Here is a 20,392-nt window from a genome sequence, read left to right on the forward strand (position 1 = left end):
AAAAAAAAAAAAAAAAAAAAAAAAAAAAAAAAAAAAAAAAAAAAAAAAAAAAAAAAAAAAAAAAAAGGTAAGTTTGGGATATTTTTTAGAACGAGCTTTTAAAAAAATAGTTAAAATGCTTTTGATAAAATTATATACATGTTTTTTTTAATTATTTAATTGTTTTAATAATTTCTCTTAAAAATGGGATTTAATGAAATTTATTTGGTTATATTATCTTTTCCAGCATTATTCTATATATATCAAATCACCAAAAATGATTCGAATGTATTTTTTCGTCCATCACTTTCAAATTACTTTTTTGAAAAAATAGCATTCTTTTTAAATTAAAAATAAATTTTTAAATGATTTTGATTTATTACCAAACATGGTAAATTATAGCTATCTAATCATATTAACTATATTTAATCTTAAAAAACACGTAGGAAGTTACAAAAATACCCCTTAGTCAGCCATACGCGTATAGGGTTACTGTTGATTAAAAAAACAGTATAAATAAAGCAAATTTAAAAAACGAGGCAATTATTAGTTATTTCTCCTAATTATTATAAATTTGTAGTTGGGTCGGGTCGGGTCGGACTATAATCTTATTTAAACTGGGCCTTAAAGCCCAATAAAAGGGTCCCGAGTTTATTTGATTAGGGTTTTCGTTCATTTTCATCAGAGCCTATAAAATGCCACCTCCAACCTCTCAACTCTTCACAGTCTGGTTCTCTATGGTTGTAGGGTTTCGTCTTCGTTTATGGCGTCGTTTTTTCCTATGGTCTTGTAAAGGTCTGTTCCAGTATTTCTTTTATTTCTCTTTTCAATGGAAGATAAAGAATAGAATTAAGCCAATTTGCAGAGCAAGGGCGTCTATGATAATAATGGCGTGAATTGCATTGAAGGTTGGCAATACTACGTGAGCGATTCTCCGTGCCTGTCAAATCTTCTTTGGTTTTGATTATGGCCTCGAACAAGTCGCTACATTCATTCGATCTCTTAAACTTCTTCCGTTCATTTTTTCTGTTTGTTCTTTTTATGAGTACATCTTCTCTCAGTAAACTAGTTGGATAATCTTTTGTTCTGACGAAATCTCCTAGTCGATTCTGATTTCGTTCAATATCTCGTTTTAAAGAATTAGTGAAGTTTACGTTTAATCCAATTTGATCATTCGTAGGTGCGAGATCTTTGATTCTTTCTGGCTTCCTTGTTAATTCTTAGATCCTTCTTTTATTATTGATTTTTTTTTATTTCTTTTTTTCTTCGAATTCGATTTTTCATCCACTACTATATTATTTATGTTTTTTTTCGAATAAGAATTTCATCCATAGGTATCTTGGATCTTCCATTGCCTCCCTAAAGTTCCTAGTTCTTCTGACATCAGTGTTTCTATATCTTTTAGCGTTTCTTCGTGGTTCCTCTCTTGTAGAATTTCCGTTATCCCAATGAATTGAAAAACGAGATGGATCATTTGAGTGATTGATTGGATTATTGGACATGTGAGCGAACTTGAATATGGTGATTTTCTTTCGATTGAGAGTCGCCCCTTTAGATCTTGGTTTTATGCCCTAATGAGATCTCTTAAGTGGAGTTTTTATATGAAAACCAGAATAGCTTCCACAATACAACAAAAGAAAATATGATATTCACTCTTCATAGCTAGATTAAATATGTTTGCATTATTAATATAATTCCACCGTAAAATAATCAAATATTTAGACTTTATTTGTTAAAATATTCAAGATTTGAGCTTCGAAATGGAAATTTTTATGTCCTAAATTCAAAATAATATTCATAGTTTTGATCGGATATGAAATGTAGTCTTATCAAATTAAACTTTTAAAGCTCAGCTTAATAATATAAACAAAATCTAATATAGATTATTAGTTTTTAAATAAATTAAACTTCTATCAAAATTGTAATCTCAAATAATATATATTTTAAATTTAGAACATTGGCTTCTATATTTTGAAACTATAATATTAATGATACTTATTGACAATAAAATGTGGAGAAAATGAGGAATTATGAACAAAATTGTAGACAGTGTTACGATATTATTACAGGAGAAATGAAATGACAAATTTAAAATACGCACAAAAGACTGGAAGACCCATCTTTCTTCTACCTCTATCACACCTAACCAACAACCAACGCACAACATTGTATCTACACTACACGCACACAACACTGAACCGACCCTTTTTTTTTTTTTTTTTTCCTTTTTTCAAAATAGATCAAAGAAGATAGATGATGCTAACCATTGTTCTTAGACATAATAAAAAGTTACACCCAATGATGACTTCTCATCTGAGATTCCATACATTTTTTTCTTCTTCCTGGTACCTTCTACAGCTTAACCTCCCGATCGAAAATCCAACTGAACGGAATGGCAGGGCCTTCTTTTGCCCGCGCCTGTGCTCTTTCTTCTAGCCTTCTAATTCTTGCAGGTAACCCGCACACATAATCCTGAGCCTTCTGCCCCTCACCTGATAGCCCTGTGAGCTTTTCCACCTTCCACCGTGCAACTAAAAACTCCAATATGTCTGCATAGTCCTTGGCCGTGTAAACCCCCAGCCTCTGTGCGACAGCCGAGAAGTGATCGAAGAGGTTGTCGTCACGGCCATCATACATCAGATGGGCAGGCATTGAGACCTTCTTCCTCATCATGTCTTCAAAAGCTATGACAGTTCCTTCAGGGTCTATCTCAAAGAGCTTTTCCACAATTTTTGTATATGCAGTCTCGTGCCGCTTCTCATCTGCGGCAATTGTTCCACATATTTGAGCTAACTTTATGTCTCCATGATCTTTTGCTAGTCTGGCGGTGTTCCCATGGGAGATGAAGGTAGCCCTCTCTTGAAATGAGGTATATATAAATCCTAGGTAAGGATTGTTTTCCGTCCTTGGGTCCTAGAAACACAAACAAAACCCATATGAATTATAAAAGCAAAAGAACATTAAACAAATTGAAGAACCTATCACCTATCAGGATCAATGAAAAAATTGGGAACGCCAAAAAGTTCGTAAAAATAATCAGGGCACCTCAATAAATTTTGGTACATATGAGCATTTTGATATCCAGCAGAAGAGAGAAAATTCTGCCCAAAAACATATTTCTGAAGAACATACTTGACGCGGGAGACAAATTGAACTGGCATATCAGTTATCAGATAGAATGCATGCAATTACCCAAATGCTGCAGGAATTGTGAAGGATGCAAGGAATTAACTACAGCATCAAGGGGAGCGTGTGTGGGCCATCATGCATTCAACGTATGTGCATACTGTACTCTTATATAGTTCATGGGTACGAACGTAAAGAAAAGAACTGTCAAGGTAAATGATATAAGGAAAAAGAAAATTGACAGTTTTAGATGGATCTCACCATTCCCGATCCAATTAAATACTGAATTGTTTTCTCAATCTGCCTCATGTCCACTCGCCCAGATAGGTAAAGATATTTATTGAGTAGATCACCATGCCTGTTCTCTTCAGCAGTCCAAGCCCTTGTCCAAATAGCCCAAGAAGTGGGGCTTGCTCCTGTTTCGTCCCTAACTCCATCCAATGTATTCAGCATTGTCTGGTAAGTAGGAAGGGCCTCTTCTGTAATCATGTCTCCAACTAAAACAACGAAGTAATCATCAGGGAGTTCCTTTGCCCTCTCTCTAAGCTCCATGACTTGCTCATGAAATCCCTCAGATGCCGGATCTGGTAAAAAATCTTGTGGTTGCCAACACCTCTCCACTGGCTTCAAATGACACAAAATGTTCTCTTCGGCCCAATCCTCCAAAGATTTAAATATCTCTATCTTCTGAGGTGGCATCGAGTGAGTTACTTGAAGATGCACTTCCCTTGGAGGCATAAAGGGTTTCTTAAGGGTCTCAACCTCCCTGGAATATTTACGAAACACACAATAAAAAAAACAAAATAGTTATGAACAAAGATTGCTCATCGCTGCATAGGCAGACTATCGTTAAGACATCCGAAGTATATGTTTCTCATATGTCAATTTTTTGCCAGGTAACCAAATGTTAAATCCTTTGAGTACTTCAAGTGAATGATTCTTTCAAGCAGCCATGGCAAGTAAAGGATTGGGATTACATTCAAGATTTACACCAGAAAAACTTGGACTCTTTAAGGTTTGTAAACGTATAAGCAGAGATTTCAGAATATGGAATAACTGAGCAGCAGAAGATTGGAATGATGATAAATGAGCTGGGACATCAAGAGCCTACGGTGGTGCCACATAATCAAGAGAAGCTATAACGTTAAAACCGAAGAATTCCAAGGACAGGCCAGCAGCAAGAAGCCTCCAAAACAAGACAGAACATTGAACGCAACACTGTCAAATACACCAAAGAATACCAAATGGACAATCATGCCACCACACAATTAACTACGGTTCGAATTTACTGCCACAGAAAAAAAAAAAAAAAAATTGAACATCTAATTTTATTATCAATAACTACAACAGAAGGAAGAAACCTGTTCGTACCAGCAGGAATGAACCATAATCATTCAGTCGACGTTATATGCAATAGAAACTAAGACAGACAGAAAACGAAAATGATGCAACTGATCTTCATCGCCATTAATTATGAAATTCCAAGGGAAACACAACAGTTAATTAAGAATCAAATTTCTCAAGAACATAAAATGGAAGACCATGACATTAAAATGCGCAGAGAATTACAAAAGGAAACAACAAATAAGTGCAAAAATCAACCGAACAATACGCGCCAACATGCAATTAAATAGCAATCTGAGGTGATAATAAGCCGAATAAAAACGAATGAATTCGTTTGCGACAAAAATCAATCGGCGTAATGAGCGGATACAACGAGATGCAAAAGAAGAAAACCAAGAGTTAATTGAAAGATGAACAACGCAAAACAACAAAACACGGAAACTAAGATTCACAAAGATCTGAAAAGCATTAAAACAAGAATGAAGAAAAAGAAAAGGAACGTACCTGGAGGTGGAGTGGAGAGTGGAGGCCATAACGAACTTAGGAGATCTGAGACTTGCAAGCTGCGGCATCGCAAAGGACGGAAACTTAGGAGATTGACAGGCGAGGGGATGGAATTTGAGCGCCATTTTCCAACTGGTTCCGTATCAACCTTCTTTATTCCGGTGAGTTCGTCGGAAGACGGCTCCTCAACAGGAAGAAGAATGCTTGCGTCGCCCTTGGAATGGAAGAAGAAACCGAGGCCACTTTACGTATGTGAATGTGAAGCTAAGACTTCGGTGGCAACTGGCAATGGCCACTTTCAACCTCACTTCCTATTTCTCTCTCTTCAACTCTTTTCTCTCTCTCCCTACAAATGGGCTTTTGTGTGGAAGAAACCTCTTGGACCCCAACCAGAAAGGCCCAGCTTACCCCTTCTCCCCTAAACTATATTGAAACCTCCGCAAAAACCACTTTTTGTAAAAAAAAAAAGAAAAGAAAATAATAATAATAATATAATAATACAAATAAATAAATAAATAACGTGCCCTTTTAATTAAAGAAGATAGTAGTCTATTACAACCAACAACTACCGGTCCATTAACGAGTATGAGAAAGAGTTAAATATGCGACTTTATCGCTTCAATTTAAAAACTAATAAAAATGACAAAAAGAGAAAAGTACTAATAATAATAAAACCCCTTCAAAATTAATAAAACGTCTGACGTTCTAGTTAAAGAAAATATACATTCTAATTAAAGAAAAACTTCCATTATTTTAATTATCCATAGCACATATCACAAAAATCTCATATATTTAATAATTTACTATATATTTTGTAATGTCTATAATTTTATTTAGAATAATATTTGTTGTGGTTAATGCTTTTAATACAGGGTCAATAATAGACATTGAATATAAGAGTTTTAAACATTTAAGTTGAATTTTATAGTATCAGTTAGGTCTTACACTTATATATACTTAATTATAATATAAAATAATTTCAATTAACGTGTTAAAAGTGCCAACCTAAAATAATTTCATTCCTATCCCTCTGTTATATATGTGTACATTGACATTAATGGTTACAATAAGTATATGAACGAAATTAAATGTGGAAAATGTTAGATGAAAATTCTACATCTGCTAATTTAGAAAATGTTCTTAGATTTATAATAAAATAATATTCTTTCTATTAGTTTGAGGCATTTTGAGAAGACAGAATACTCTTTCTATTAGTTTGAAGATTTTAATTCATAAAAGCTTATTTTTTAAAATATCATACCATTGTAGGTGGTCGTTTTGGTTTAACAAAAAATACATATTGTATAGAGTTTTCGTGCCATGAACGAGTTATAATAAAATGTTCTAGCTATATGAAAGTTTCCAGCGCTAACATTCGACTACTAGTAACAAACAAGGGAATATTAATAATGGAAGGATGATTGATAGGTTCATCAAGATCTAGAAACTTATACTAATTTCAATCATTAGAAGAATTGCCAGTTTTAATAGGAGAATACGGTCGAACAAGTCAAATATTCAAAGCCTTCTCACTGGTCTTGAGACTTCTGTCGCTTGGTGTACTGAAGGATAGGATCCTTAACCTTCAAGAAGAACAAGATTTAAAATTTTTATTCGAATTTTTCATTTTGAATAAATAAATTCGGAAGTAGTACCGTGCTTGTCTTTCTGGATCGTTTATCTTGAGTGGATTTTTCAAAGTCCATCTCGTCAGGGTGCTGGTTTGCACTTCCATTCACTCTAATATTATCATTTCCTGGCACGAAACTCTCTCTGGACGCAGCTGGCTGCACGTTTAGTAACAGTACGTATTTGTCAAATATGGAGGGAAACAAATGGCATTCACTTAGTGGAGTGAAAGCTTCGGAAGCACTTACCGCAGGCGTGCTTGTGGGAGTGTTTCCAAGGTCCGTTGATTTCGAATCATTTTGGGGTGTGCCTGAGGCCACTCTCATGCGCGTTAAATCTGATCCGATGGAACGGAGGATGCCATATGTGGACATGTCCTTGTGGTTGCTATCTGAGAAAACGAATCAGGCTTCTGTTACCGTCAGCACTGATAATGATAGGAACATTTCTGGTGGAACCGAACTTGAAGTGTTTAAAAGTTTTTAGACACTAACCCATCTTGTTGTTGGACTTTCCATGTGGTCCATAAGAATCGATTTCCTGGAAAGAGGTTAGAGGCTTGAAAAGTAGAAAACACGAAATGCATACGTAAAAGAGGTTTTGAGTTGCTACCATGTCTTCGTAGTTCAATACTTTCTTTACTTCTTTGAACTTCTTTTCAGCTAAATCTGAGTGGATCACGCGTTTGCCTGATTGTGCAAATAGGAACAATGATTTGGTCATTAGTTAAGGAAAGTATTGAGATCCTTTAAAATAAAAGGCAGCACTAAGAATTTTCAAGATGGTGCATACCCATTCTTCGGCTCCCTTTGGCTTCAACAAAACCATCTCGAATCATCTTGTCAATCATTTTACGTACTGTGGTCAGATTGGCCTCTCCTTCAAGCTTGTTTTGAAGCTTTGAAACCGTCACATAACTCATTTGAAGAGTGTGATATAAAGTCTGAAATAAAAAGTCAAAGCTTCAAAATTAAATGTGGATATTGAGCAGTTTCAAATTCCGTTGTAAGGAACGAATATTTGTGATAAATAAAAGAGTGAAATAAGTTTAGCTACCTTCATATACAGGAGATCGTGGACTGTGGTAGCGTTGGCACCAACTTTGTCTATTTGACCATCAGTTTCTTCTTTCACCAAGTCGAATTCATATTCAAACGCCTGATACAATTGATGATCCCAGTAGAGTAAGGAGCAAACAAGAATAAGATATGAACATTTCACTTTCAGTCATCAATTGGGTATACGAGTTTATCAAGAAAAAGGAGTTAGATAACAACCTTCTGCCTGATTATGTTGTAAGAATCTCTTCCAGTCTTGGATAAAACGCCTTCGTTAACAAGCTTGTCCATAATTTCTGAAATGCAATCAGAAGATTCAGATGCGTGTAATCAAATCTATGATAATAATACTAAGGCTTTCTCCATTAATAAACTTAGCTTTCTCCTTTAATAAATGTAACGAGGGACGCATTCCTATACCTTCAATTAAAACCTGCAGTAAAAAGAAAAATAAGCCAATATCATTTCAAAGTAAATAATAGTTATTGAGCACAAAGTTTGAGAAACAAGGTCCTTGCCACCGAGATGTCTGGAAAATTTGAAAGAACGTCGGTAATTTCTAATTTGTCATATTGGTAACTATAGATCCAGTCCTTCACCCTTGCTAACTGCTGTTCATCTTCCTCTGGATCCTGAGTCTCATCTGCACACGATATAATTTCTTGAAGAAAGGCAATTCGCTGGGAAATCCCGCATTGTTAGAAGTGTTTATTGCCGAAAGAAGAGTCGTCAAATGCAGAAAACGTGAAGAGTTACAGGAAATACATTGAGATGCATTTCGTGGATTTTCTTAATTTCGTATTACCATTCCGCTTCTTGAGTCCAGCTGATGATCTCACTTAAAATGTACACCAAAAAATGTGAAAAAGCATACATTAAATTTTACCTTCATCAACTTTCCTAGTATTATCTTGTTCTTGTAGTTGTAGTTTTTCTGCCAAGAAAATTTTGGTTATTTACGGTAACAACTATAATGAATGTAACAAAATTTTATAACAGGAGAACGAAGCGAAAGAATAACGTTCATGCCACAACCTCTTGGTGCAACAATATAATCGCCTTCTGGGGAAGGGTCAACCTGGTTATGGAAGAGAGACACTGTCATGTGCTTTAGACCACCTTGAAATTAAGTTGACAGAATATTGCTCTGAATCAGCCATTTAGGATGGAACAGGATTAGTTCACCTCACTATCAGTTTCAGAAAACCCGTTCCTTTGTTCCGAGTTAGCTCCTACGCTAACTTCAATCTCTTCATTATCATCATTTTCATCTTCACACGGATCAAGCACGCTCTTTACCTGTAAATTTGACAAGCAATCAAAACTTTTAACTCAATTATTGATCATGTGCATAACAATTGTTTCACCTCCATAAATTTCAATAACTTACTTTGAGAGCTAATACAAAATGCTTGCTGTTGACGTTTCCAACCTCCATCCTTAATGGACTTTTAGTCCAGGGATGATGTGCCTCTTCCTCTGCGCAACTCCTGAAGAATGGAGGTTCATAATCGACTGGCTGCAATAAGATAATCATAATTACTAATTTCACCGAACGAGGATTTTGCTTTAAAGGAGAAAATACCCTTTTCTACTGTCAAAAGAAAGTGAACGCGTGAGCAATGTATATATGTAGCACCACAAATTAGCAATTGGTTTGCCAGTGTTACGTGGTTGAAAACTGTCAAATAATGGCATGTGAAGTACAAATGTTCCCAACGATTGAAACAAACATTGAATAATTTTGGAAAAGAGCATGTAAACATACCGTAACATCATCATAGTAGAGGAGTTTCATCAATATGGTGCGCTGAGATAAAGAATCAATCATGTTAATTCGAAGCATGGTATCTCGTAATGCTTGATGAAAATTCACATTTTAGAAACTTCAACTCTCTCATTCAAATTATGAATTCGTTAGGCCTTTACCTCTTCGGGCATCTTATCCAATGTTCTCATCAGCTGAACTAGCGTACGAACCATCTTACAAGCAGAACTCCTGAAGTTCAAGTTACCGTCACACATCTCACTGCCAGTACTAATAAAAAGAATGTTCAAGGTACCGTCACATACCTCATCTGGTTGGGAGTTATTTCGGCCGTGGAGTTACACTTGAATGTTCCTCCCTGTTTCTTGTTTCCAGTGCGACTGACGTTCATTGAGACCTCTTGACTATCAGAATTGGAGTAGCTGAAAGAAACTGCAGGCAAGGACGTAATAAGTATCAATCTTAAGAATTATTGGAAATCTCTAAATATTAACTCACTAGAACAACGGTAAGTTTTCTATACCTAAAGAAATGAACATTTCATTTTGCCAATCAAAACTACATCTCTTTAGCAGGATCAAACAGAAAATCTAGAGATGTAAGAAAAAAATTGAGAGAGCTTACAGGCATATTCCTCAATCATTGGCCCTTCCACCGCCTCACACACGCAGAACAGAAGCGTTTTAAGGTACTTCCGCTGCAATGCATCATATACACCTGAATAAACGTAAGAAAATCATTGTCAACAATAGATTATAAATTGAGAAACAAAAATATCAGATATAAGGTTCAACTCGACATGCCTTTTTCCATCCAGTCAATCAATCTTCGAGACTCTGCATCCATCGGCATGAGCTTCTTGATCTTCATCTCTGTCAACAAAGAGAACATATAATCAAATGAAAAGTAGTTCTTATAGGGATTGATAAAATTTAAAGAAACCTATTGGTAAAAATGAGCGTACCTAAAGCAGGAACTGATTTATCGTTGAAATACTTTTCTGGAAAAAGACCTCTGATATAACTGATATTGAATATTGCAATGCGAAGTAGATTCCTCGTCTGAAGCCAGAAAACATAAACAAGTCAAACGGATCCAATTTTATACAATAATCGGTAGTCAAATATTTGAATTACATAATGAGAGTGTTCATATCTTATTGATTTTTGGGAAGGAAAAACAGAGCATCGATTTAGATGTTTAAGAAGTTGAATACTACAGAAGAAATTTTCCCGCGTTGAAAATAAAATATTGAAAAAGATTCGAGTAATTTTCTTCATCGCGTGATTTTCGATCCGTTCAGCCATCAAAATCGAGTATGCACTGCAGTCGTATGCGACTCACTGAAATAGGAGCTGTAGTTCCAGTTCTCTACAACAACACTCATCTTCGTTTCCGATTAATGCAAGGAAACGATCTCCCGAAACTGCTCTATGTATCATAATTTCTAGATAATTCAAGACCGATGTTAATGCTCGTTTATATAACTAAAATATTAAAGTAACTGCCATCGCAGTCTAGCAGGAGTTGAAAAATTAGGATATCGAAGTGCATCAGATTAACGAGAAGAGAGCAAGCTACATTCCACAACAAGGCAAACAAACAGATTCAACAAGCTCAGGTATCAATACCCCGATTATCCGCGATGAAAACTTCAAATCCATCACCAGAACACAAGAATGAATTAATAAATTAAAATAGAATTCAAAGCAACTAACCAGGAGAAGAGAGTCCTGCTCCGTGATCTCTGCCTCCTTCAATTTCTGTGCAACAGCCTGGAGGAAATTATTAGTTTCAGAAAGAGCCAGTAGAAGCAAATAAGAGACGCAGATATATAACTACAATCCAGCAAGAAAAAAAAAATCTCAGAGAGCTGGTTCAAATCACCATGTTTCAAGAGTATGCAACGGAAAATGGAGAAACGAAGAAGGAGAGATGCCTTGGAGAGATCAGTTTCGAATTTTTGAAATAGCAGGAGATGCTTGAGAAATATGGCGGGAGATGAAGGTGATAGATACTGTTTTATAGACGGTCTAGAAATCTTAACCACGGTTACGAAGCTAACCAGGACTCGTTTACTAAGCTTACAGACACTAACCTTCGTCTGATTTTTTTTTTCCTGAAGAGACATTAATTTATGTGATTTTTTTAATTCATATTTTAAAATTTTGATATTTTTTTATTGTACCGCTTTGCTGAAAATTATCCTATTTGTGATCACAACCAATTTTCTCGTAAACGGTGAGAAAAACACTCGAAGCTACGTTTTTTTCTCATAAATTATGCTTGATTTGGCCAACACCCAGTATATTTAAATAACTGTTTTCTTTAATACAATTTCTTTTGTCCATTAAATTATTTTTCTTCGAAAAGTTAAAAGGTTTTTTTTTTATTAAAAAAAAATTAACAAAAACAAAAACATGAAGGTCTGCCCAATAATAATCCATTAAAATGGTTTTGGAATTAATTTGAAATTAAAATAAAATTGAAAACAAAGTAGCCCTGATACTATGGTTGGAGAGAGAAACAAAACATTCATTACAATGGTATGAAAGCCTCTTCCAAACGATTTATTTTCATTCCTTACAATGGTATGAAAGCCTCTTCCATACGATTTATTTTATGGAAGCCTCTTCCAAACGATTTATTTTAAAATTATGACCGACACCTATACATAAATGATATCAAAACTAGACACAATTGTGTGCCAGCGAGGACTCAGAGGTGGATTAACCACCAAAGGTGTAAAACATCCCCTTAACAAATGTGTTTTAAAACTTCACTATAATGGGTCAGACAATATCTCGGGTTTGGCTGATTACTAGCTAAGGGCAATTCAAATAAAACACAACAAACCAAGAACTCACCTACCCAAAGTATTTGGGAAATATGTATTATATTTTCGAGCTCCTTTTTTTTCTCTCATTAACCCAAATGACCTAAAAAAAATTCTTTTTCGTGGTTGATTGGGAGAAAAATGAATCTAAAAGTACTAAGGAGAGAGGAAATGAGTTAAATAGGGAGAATAGTGTTAGTTTTTATTCCAACAACCTTCACAAAATTTTAATACATATTAGAGGCTTGCCTTTCAAAGGGGTTTCTATTTGAATTCAGTGAAGGATAAACAGCGGTAGCTATTTTCTGTCGAAGGTTGAACTTTTTAGCAATAAGTGGCCTGACGTCTTCAGCTCCCACCAGCGTTTCCAGAAATGGAAGTAACAGAAGTAGCTCTTTATCTGAGCGATCATCAAACCAGCTCTCTATTGGTATTCCGTTGTCCACTTGGAACCCAAATGCCTGAAATAATACATCAACATAAACAACATTTCTAGTTTCAGAAAGACTACAGTCCAGAAAAGTATCACGCGTTCTAACTCGGAGATGGTAAGACGGTCTCATTTACCTGTGGAGAGTTGTCAACAATGATAACACGTGCCAAATCACGCCCAAGAACTGATAAATCCTTGAGATAGTTCCCATCCACAAAAACACACGACTCACGGAAAACACGATGTCGAAATATTTTCCTCTTTGGATCAAGAACATTCAGAAGCTGTTCTGCATAAATACTCTGACTAGCTGTAAATATGATGATCTCAAAATGATGGGCAACTCCTTCCATGAAATCTCTGAGATAAGGTCGGCATCGGACATAAACTGTGTGCTCCTGGAGATTGAAATTTACGGGAAATGTAAAATCAGCATCAACACACGGCTCGAGGGTAGAATGCACCAGAGTTTCTGCAAAATGAAGGTACGCAAGGTAGGTTATTTTAAAGGGTTAATATAAGAACATTTACATTTAACTGGCTGCACACTGGGTAATGAATCAAAAAAAGAATGTCAATTACCATAAGCACAACAGAATAGCATGGATCAATTATTCCACAAAGCCTTTAAATTTTAAATTTCCACTACCCATCACTCATGATTGCATGGTAAACATATGGAAAATGCTAACTAAGTACTTAGAATGTGAAGATGCAATCTCAACCAGTAAAAAAAAAAAGGAAATCGGCGTATTTAAGAAGCCTCCACAATCGCAAAGTCTATATGCATCATATGAAACAAGAACCATATCAGTGTTAAGACTTGTTACCATCCAAGTCCAAAACAAGAGTCGTGGGAGGACAACTCCGAGTCTGTTTTGGTAGTAGCATCGGTCGATAAGTTGGGACAACTGCTGATAAATCAGGAAGATTCTTGATGAAGAGATAAGGATCAAAATCATCTATTTCTTCATATTCATCCTCCCGCACATGAACTTCAGCTGCCATAGTATCATGAGCATGCTCATCGACACACTCCAGCTTAGAGTTCTTCATGGCAAGATATATAGCTGATACTTCAGATGATAGACCAGCATGCCCTGGATCTGCATATTGGAAACAAATACCTTGAACCTAACAGTTCTACACAACTAAACTCCAGGTCATCAGAGAATCTCATACTTGTCAACGTAAATGGGGCCTTGCTGTAATTCTTATCTTGATCGCCATGTACAAGATATTCTGAATTATCTAACTTGCTATCAGAATGGAATGCTTGATCTCCACCTTGAAAGAATTTGATAAACTCAACTGACAAGAAATAAGAAAAGGCTAAATTAAACTCCAAGCATGTTACAGAATAATTTGAACTCCAGAGGAAAGTAATGTCCTCTGTGAAATAATTTCATTGTCTACCTCCACTCCGAGCTTCTCCTCCAGCATGAGCAGATACAAGAAATGAAGGAGAAAATATTGTTTCTGATGCAGAGTTATCAATGTTATCATCATAAGCCTGCCAGACGAGTTACAGATGCAATGCCATCCATAATAAAAAGTGAGTCGATCCGCCCCACCAAAACCAGATAAGAAATAACCCTCAATGTAAAGTTACACGTGCATGTATGTTCGTTAGTCTAGGCAATATTCATCAATAATTTACCTTGAAGCCCAAGGTAGCACCATCAGTTGCATCACGGTCCAAACAAGCACCAGAAGTCTCATTGCGTAGAAAATCATACTTAATGTTTAAGTCTGTCAAAACATCATCTCCGTTCTTTGTTGATGGCAAACCACCTTAAAATGAGACAAACTCTTAAACAAAATTAGCACTCCTACCTCTTTCATAAATAAACTACATTTCAATTAGATTGCTTTCTTCGAATGGCTAAGGATAGAAATTTTATAAAATAAGTGGTAAAATCCATGGTTATCTGAAATGAATATGATAATTCTATTAGATGAATACCACTTTAAATTAGATGGATAAACTAGTTTTAATTCTATTAACATAGCAACAACTATTGAATAAGATGTGAAAAACAAAAAATATTTAAAAGTGATAAACAACATAAAGAAATTTCCTCTGTAAAAGACATACGTGAATAGACATGAAATTAGCAGCTTACCAACAGTACGTTTTCTAGCAGAGGATGTAATTAGTTCAGTTATATTCTTTTCTACAACTTGTAACGTTTCAGAATATTTTCTCTGAGATCGTAAAATCTTGGGACTGACAAGCTCTCGAGCAGAATTTCTCCCATGATTTTTTTTCTTCGTCTGCATTTTTCAAATTGATGGGAAGAAGTTCCAATCTCAAGATGTCACTCGATGTGAGTGCCCACTTGATTTTGGCAACAATCAATAAATTAGATAATGAATAATCATAAATAATTAGTAAAAATTGTTGCAGGTAGTCATAAAGAAATTTGAATAACTAATGACCTACTCTTTCATCAAAGCAGAAGAAAATTAATCTCAAAAGATCACATTGCTCAACAGGATTAAGAAGAATGGCATCTCATTTGTACTACAAGTGAGTAGTACAAATGACATCCAGTTAAAATCTAGAATCAGCCAATCACTGTACTGAATAGTATTAGAGCTGGAAGTTACCGACGTGCAATGAAATTTTCCACAGATCAAAGATAAAATCCCACCCAGTTATACATCACGAACCAAGTAAGAAAGAAATCACCAACGCAATTGCAGACATAAATTTAAAACGAAACGCATAATAAAATCGAAGAAATTTAAATTCAGAAATGTTTTAGGGTTTACGACAAGATCTTTCAAGATGACTATTTCTGTACAACCAGCAGTAGATTACCGATTAAGATATCCTCAAGATTTGAATTTAAAAAAATAATCATTAAAAACGGAGTGCTTAGTAAATGATTATAACAAACAATCCATTATCTGAAATAACAAAAACAACGCAGAGAACTAGAGATCATTAAAAATCAAGAAACAGAGCTAAAATTCCGGTTTAAGAAAGCCAAAGAGAGTAGAGTGAAGCAACATGTAATAATGTTCAAAGCCACTAAATCAAGGTGAGCACCTGAAGCAAAAATTTAATCGGAAGAAGATCAGAAAGCGGGAAGAGCAGCTTGCTTACAATCAGAAGAAGCAGAAGGAGATAATTAGTTCAAAAAAGACATTGAAAGAGAGATCAAGCTCGAACAATCAGAAGAAACCCTAGTCTGGTTCTGGCAGAGAGCAACACAGAGGTTTGGATTTTGGAAATTTGGAGGTTTTTTCCCTCCAATGAAAACGAAAAGAGAGAGGGAAATCAGAGGGATCGAAATTTATTTTTGTTCAGACAAAGGATGAGAATATAAATAAGTATTTTTTTTTTTTTTTAAATCACTTTTTAAGACTCTGGTAGCTTGTTCTTTACCTACTCGCGGTTGACGTCAAAATTAAGATACTCTCTCTCTTTTACTGCCACGTAATGTGAAAGAATAATTGAACCAGCTTCTTTAATGGACCGGCAGTTTTCTAATTATTATTATTTATTTTATTTTTATTTTATTATTATTTTTTGCTCTGAGAATTTGACTTTTGTACACTTTATCTTCATAAAATTGAACTATTTTTATTTTTTCTAATTTCATTTGAGATCAAATTTTTGTGTAATATTCATTCGTGTGCTTTCAAATGTTTCATTATTATATTTTAAATTAATTTTTTTTAAAAATCGTTGAATAATAATTTAAAAATTTACACGATGTAAAATGTTTTTAAAAATCAATAATAAATTAGCCATAGAGATGAAGTTTAAAATTTATTACTCATTTATTTACTAACATGTGTTGTGTTCTGATTTTGTCTTACTTTATATGGATTTTTAGGTGGTAAGGGCTGGAAGCATTTATTGTGGAGGTATTTGGGAATATTGAAACGTAAGGGGGCTGATGGTGAAAATTTATTTATTGTGGAGGTATTTGGGAATATTGAAAAGTATGGGGGCTGATGATGAAATTTTATTTATTGTGGGGGTATTTTTGGGAATATTGAAAAGTAAGGGGGCTGATGTGAAAATTTTGGTGCAACATTTCCCTCGGTTGGAGGAATCTTTTTTGAAATTTCAAAAATTGAGCGCCGAACAGAAACACGCAGCTGCTCTGCGGTAGCCCCTAAGCCGTTTGTTCGTTCACAGGATTGAATTTAATCTGCACGACGTGATTACGGGATGCTCGCCACGTGTAGGGATCAGATCGTTTTTCATGTCCATTTGGGAATTGATATGCATATTTATCATTATTAGCTTAGAAAGAATATTGATTTTAATCTTAATTTTTTAACATGCCTTAGTTATTCATCTTATTTTTTATTTAAATTTGTAAGCTTTAAAACCATTATTAATGATTGATTTTGTGTACTAATAAAATTAAAAATCAGTGTTTTTTTCTAATTTAATACATTATTATTTATTAAAATTAGGTGAGAATTAGTCGAGAGGGTAAATTTTGAAACACTTGTATATGATTAGGACTCAAATTGAAAAAATTGAAAGATTATGGTGCAAATGAATAAAATTTAGCAAGTTTATGAGCAAAATTTAATTTTTTTAACCTTTAATTTACTATCAAAATTGTATTTGTGCTACAAATCAATTTTTAACAAGATTATCATTTATGTTAAAATAATGAAAAAAAAAACATATACGCAAAATGGATAAGATTTCAATAAATAAAAGAACATAAAATCTAGTTTTTTTTTTGGGGGGGTTAAAATTTGTGAGTTTTACTAGGAAAACGCTTCCAGTTGGAATTCTACATATATTCGGGCACTAAAACTCACCAAAATAGCCCCGTAACTTCGGGATCTGCCTGTTATCTCAGGAACACCGAAACACAGGCTGAAAACGAATGAACCGACATAATACAACATTATTCAACCCACTACAAGTTCAGATATTCTATCTTCAATTAAAAAAAAAATGCTGGCTACAGCATATCTGAGATTTTGGCAATTATGAACTAAACAAAAATGATCTTAAAAGCTAACCTAGCACTCCAATGAGGGGCATTCCAGCAAAGAGAGTATTCAGAAGAACAGATTTGCAGTTTCAGAATCTAAAGGTATCACCTGGAAGGTGGAGGAGGTGGTGGAAGTTGGGATTTGGTCATTCCAACCCATGTTACAATTCCAACAGCAAGGATGATCCATCCACATATGTCATATTTGAGATCACTGCTTTTCTTCTTTGAACTCTGGTGTTTGTGAATTGTGACACAACAAAGAAAATAACAAATGATCCCAATTAGCAAGACCATATGCTTTCCCAAAAGGAGAGAGAAAAAGATTCATGATAAGTAACCTTTGGGTTTGAAGCAGAAGCAGCAGCAGAGGCAGTAGTTCCCCCGCCTGAAGGCCCCGTGCTCTGTTGACCGATCCCATGCTTGTGGATCTCGGAATGAAACTCGGGTGCCTGAGACAACTGAACAATCAGACATCTACAAGTGGCTATACTAACAATTTAAACATCTATGTAGAAACTCAGTAACTATTTCACTCAAAATATACAGAAAAGAACGGCTATTCCTCAATCCCAGATGGGAGTAAATATCAATGCCTCGTGCCTCATACTTTAACAACCCAAGCCCACCGCTAGCAGATATTGTCTACTTTGGCTCATTAGGTATTCTTGTCAGTTTCACGGTTTTGAAACGCATTTGTTAGGGAGAGAGTTCCACACCCTTATAAACAATGCATCGTTCCCTCTCCGACCGATGTGGAATCTCACAATCCACCCCCCTTGGGGGCCAGCATCCTCACTGGCGCATCACCTGGTGTCTAACTCTAATGCCATTTGTAACAACTCAAGCCCACAATTAGCAGATACCGTCCACAAAGTATCGATGTCAGTCTCACGGCTTTGAAACGCGTGTGTTAGTGAGAGATTTTCATACCCTTATAAGTAATGATTAGTTCCCCTATACCGCCGACGTGGAATCTCACACATTCTCATTCCTGTCTTTGTTTCGTTCCCCTTTCCAACTATCAAGCCCACCAATATTCTGGAATACCACACTGTCCTAGAACCCCGACAACCGTACCTTTCAAGTATAGAGAAACCGAAAGGTGTTGCATCGTACGTCTATCTTTGAAATAATTCACCTCCAAGCAATTTATACAAGAGCATTTCAGAACAAACTGAGAATCAAATAACAGTGTCATGTTATATCATCACCTTTGCAGTGACTTCCAGCGACTTGCGATATAGTTCATTGCTAGGATCCTGATGAAAAAAACACCAACTATTTAGACTCAATTCAAGTTGAATGATTTCAAAAGTCAGACTAGTTCAATTAAATCCACACATATCACCTCATCTACTGCCTTCTGGAAACACTCGTGTGCTTTATCAAAATAGACTTTCGCCTCATCCGCGTCGGGAGTCAGAAAAGCATTCGAAGTGTGAGCATTTCCAAGACACCAAAGAGCATCATGCTTCGTGGGATCAATAGCCAATGCCTCCTCCAGCTTCACAACAGCATCTGCACGACCAGATCAGTTTGTTTTCGCTAGCCTATGTTAGTTCATCATCAACTATAACAGCCAAATTAGATTCTTCAGCATTGATAAGGGCAATGGCAATGACATTACCTTTGATCATATCTTTAGAATCAGAAACATTCTGAAATTGAGATAGCTCAAGCAGCGCTCCTCCCCACTTCGTCAAATTCTGAAAGAAAAAAAAATGCATGAACAGAACGATATGAAGCATTGTACTATTTTCAACAGCTTAAATTAGACGATTATATCCACATCCTAGTGAAATCCACCCCCATCCCCGAAAAAGGAATTCAGCTCATAAACTAAGTAGGAATGCAATAAATAGACTAAGAATCAAAAGAACTCATAAACACCTACTGGTGAGATGGATGTCAAATTCAGCGGTAAGTAAAACCAGATTAAAATAGAATAAGAAACATCAAAACAAGTTAATAGGAAGTAAGAAAGAAATACATCAGCATCAAGCGGGTTGTTGGCGTAGTTAGCTTCAGCGGTTTTTCGAGAGTGCTCGGAGAGAAGAAGGCGGTCAAAATCCTCCTGAGAAAACTCCATGGCTGAGGAATCGATAAACAAAAGAGAAAGAAGGATTCAGGCGAGACCTAGGAAGTCAGATTGGAGCTCAAGCGTCCCCAATGTTCTCTCTGACTCACTTGGGTATGGCAACCGGCGGGACCACGCAACCAGTAGGGTTCCATGCGACAGAGCTTTTCTTTGGGCCGAAATTCGTCTAAAGAGGCCCATATTTTAGTTGGGCCTGAAATTTTGTCTAATTTAAAATTTTAAATGAAAATAGCCCATAGGTATTTATGACGGCCCAACTTTGCTCATTTTTTTCCACCGCTACCCCACATGGTACTAACATATAAATTTGAAATTCAATTAAACACAAAATTTAAAATTATATTTGAGAGATCTTTTAAAATGTTAGATAAAATATTTGAAATATATTTTTTAATACATTTATTAAAGTTTTAGTCAGAAAAAATAAATGATTTAAACTCCCGATCTCTTGGCCTAAAATACATTATTAACAACAATTTAGCGGTATATAAATAAATAATAATAATAACTAAGGTTAATACATGCTTTAAATATATATATATATATATATATATATTTTTTGTCGGTTTAAAATATATATATTTTTAAAAGTTAAAATGAAAATTTAAAAGTTAGAATTATTTTTTATTATG

At 35.2% G+C, this 20,392-nt stretch overlaps 4 protein-coding genes and 1 non-coding gene across 7 annotated transcripts; 1 reads left to right on the forward strand and 4 right to left on the reverse strand.

Moving 5' to 3' along the window:
• Positions 1–843: 843 nt before the first annotated feature.
• On the forward strand, positions 844–970 carry LOC111463035. Its single transcript, XR_002713822.1, has one exon. It is a non-coding gene; the product is annotated as a small nucleolar RNA snoR86 (small nucleolar RNA).
• Positions 971–1,991: 1,021 nt separating this feature from the next.
• On the reverse strand, positions 1,992–5,257 carry LOC111462685 (acyl-[acyl-carrier-protein] desaturase, chloroplastic). Its single transcript, XM_023106375.1, has 3 exons — positions 4,954–5,257; positions 3,367–3,871; positions 1,992–2,892 (listed from the first exon to the last, which is right to left on the reverse strand). The coding sequence occupies exons 1-3, from the start codon at positions 5,076–5,078 to the stop codon at positions 2,332–2,334; spliced, it is 1,191 nt and encodes a 396-aa protein (XP_022962143.1). The 5' UTR covers positions 5,079–5,257; the 3' UTR covers positions 1,992–2,331.
• A 1,076-nt stretch (positions 5,258–6,333) lies between these two features.
• LOC111462952 (meiosis-specific protein ASY1) lies at positions 6,334–11,539 on the reverse strand. Its single transcript, XM_023106785.1, has 22 exons — positions 11,507–11,539; positions 11,127–11,183; positions 10,373–10,469; positions 10,212–10,280; positions 10,033–10,125; positions 9,714–9,840; positions 9,570–9,639; positions 9,409–9,450; positions 9,031–9,159; positions 8,826–8,939; positions 8,676–8,718; positions 8,527–8,574; positions 8,159–8,283; positions 8,061–8,073; positions 7,860–7,936; positions 7,639–7,740; positions 7,375–7,525; positions 7,195–7,271; positions 7,077–7,122; positions 6,831–6,973; positions 6,609–6,740; positions 6,334–6,536 (listed from the first exon to the last, which is right to left on the reverse strand). Exons 1-22 carry the CDS (start codon positions 11,537–11,539, stop codon positions 6,483–6,485), a joined length of 1,842 nt encoding a protein of 613 aa, XP_022962553.1. The 3' UTR covers positions 6,334–6,482.
• Positions 11,540–12,416: 877 nt separating this feature from the next.
• On the reverse strand, positions 12,417–15,992 carry LOC111462398 (CTD small phosphatase-like protein 2). 3 transcript variants are annotated; one of them, XM_023105939.1, is made up of 8 exons: positions 15,793–15,992; positions 14,804–15,018; positions 14,338–14,471; positions 14,094–14,190; positions 13,860–13,988; positions 13,508–13,783; positions 12,812–13,149; positions 12,417–12,705 (listed from the first exon to the last, which is right to left on the reverse strand). In XM_023105939.1, the coding sequence occupies exons 2-8, from the start codon at positions 14,958–14,960 to the stop codon at positions 12,472–12,474; spliced, it is 1,365 nt and encodes a 454-aa protein (XP_022961707.1). In that variant the 5' UTR covers positions 14,961–15,018; positions 15,793–15,992; the 3' UTR covers positions 12,417–12,471. The 3 variants fall into 3 exon arrangements, with proteins under 3 accessions (XP_022961707.1, XP_022961708.1, XP_022961706.1); XM_023105940.1 differs by having other exon boundaries at positions 13,884–13,988; positions 15,736–15,992; XM_023105938.1 differs by having other exon boundaries at positions 15,736–15,992.
• Positions 15,993–17,448: 1,456 nt separating this feature from the next.
• Positions 17,449–19,877, reverse strand: LOC111462401 (mitochondrial import receptor subunit TOM20-like). Its single transcript, XM_023105945.1, has 6 exons — positions 19,653–19,877; positions 19,290–19,368; positions 19,011–19,180; positions 18,874–18,921; positions 18,001–18,111; positions 17,449–17,893 (listed from the first exon to the last, which is right to left on the reverse strand). Exons 1-6 carry the CDS (start codon positions 19,749–19,751, stop codon positions 17,765–17,767), a joined length of 636 nt encoding a protein of 211 aa, XP_022961713.1. The 5' UTR covers positions 19,752–19,877; the 3' UTR covers positions 17,449–17,764.
• Positions 19,878–20,392: the final 515 nt, after the last annotated feature.

This window comes from Cucurbita moschata, unplaced genomic scaffold, assembly GCF_002738365.1.
Source record: "Cucurbita moschata cultivar Rifu unplaced genomic scaffold, Cmos_1.0 Cmo_Scf00027, whole genome shotgun sequence".
Lineage (NCBI taxonomy): Eukaryota > Viridiplantae > Streptophyta > Magnoliopsida > Cucurbitales > Cucurbitaceae > Cucurbita > Cucurbita moschata.

Bases quoted from the DNA above. Each gene is read 5' to 3' on its own strand.
- LOC111462398 (XM_023105939.1), bottom strand. From the start codon at position 14,960: ATGCAGACGAAGAAAAAAAATCATGGGAGAAATTCTGCTCGAGAGCTT. The intron at 13,989-14,093 runs GTAGACAATGAA...ATTTCTTGTCAG, and splicing joins AGGAGAAGCTCGGAGTGGAG to TTGAGTTTATCAAATTCTTT. The intron at 13,150-13,507 runs GTAACAAGTCTT...TTCATTTTGCAG, and splicing joins TCTTGTTTTGGACTTGGATG to AAACTCTGGTGCATTCTACC.
- LOC111462685 (XM_023106375.1), bottom strand. From the start codon at position 5,078: ATGGCGCTCAAATTCCATCCCCTCGCCTGTCAATCTCCTAAGTTTCCG. The intron at 3,872-4,953 runs GTACGTTCCTTT...TAAATATTCCAG, and splicing joins ACTCTCCACTCCACCTCCAG to GGAGGTTGAGACCCTTAAGA. The intron at 2,893-3,366 runs GTGAGATCCATC...TTGTGTTTCTAG, and splicing joins ATTTAATTGGATCGGGAATG to GACCCAAGGACGGAAAACAA.
- LOC111462952 (XM_023106785.1), bottom strand. From the start codon at position 11,539: ATGTCTCTTCAGGAAAAAAAAAATCAGACGAAG. The intron at 11,184-11,506 runs GTTAGTGTCTGT...AATTTCCTCCAG, and splicing joins AAAAAAAAAATCAGACGAAG to GCTGTTGCACAGAAATTGAA. The intron at 8,940-9,030 runs GTAAGTTATTGA...TCAAATTTACAG, and splicing joins ATTTTGTATTAGCTCTCAAA to GTAAAGAGCGTGCTTGATCC.
- LOC111462401 (XM_023105945.1), bottom strand. From the start codon at position 19,751: ATGGAGTTTTCTCAGGAGGATTTTGACCGCCTTCTTCTCTCCGAGCAC. The intron at 18,112-18,873 runs GTGATGATATAA...CAGTTGTCTCAG, and splicing joins CGCTGGAAGTCACTGCAAAG to GCACCCGAGTTTCATTCCGA. The intron at 17,894-18,000 runs GTTACTTATCAT...CACAAACACCAG, and splicing joins CTTCTGCTTCAAACCCAAAG to AGTTCAAAGAAGAAAAGCAG.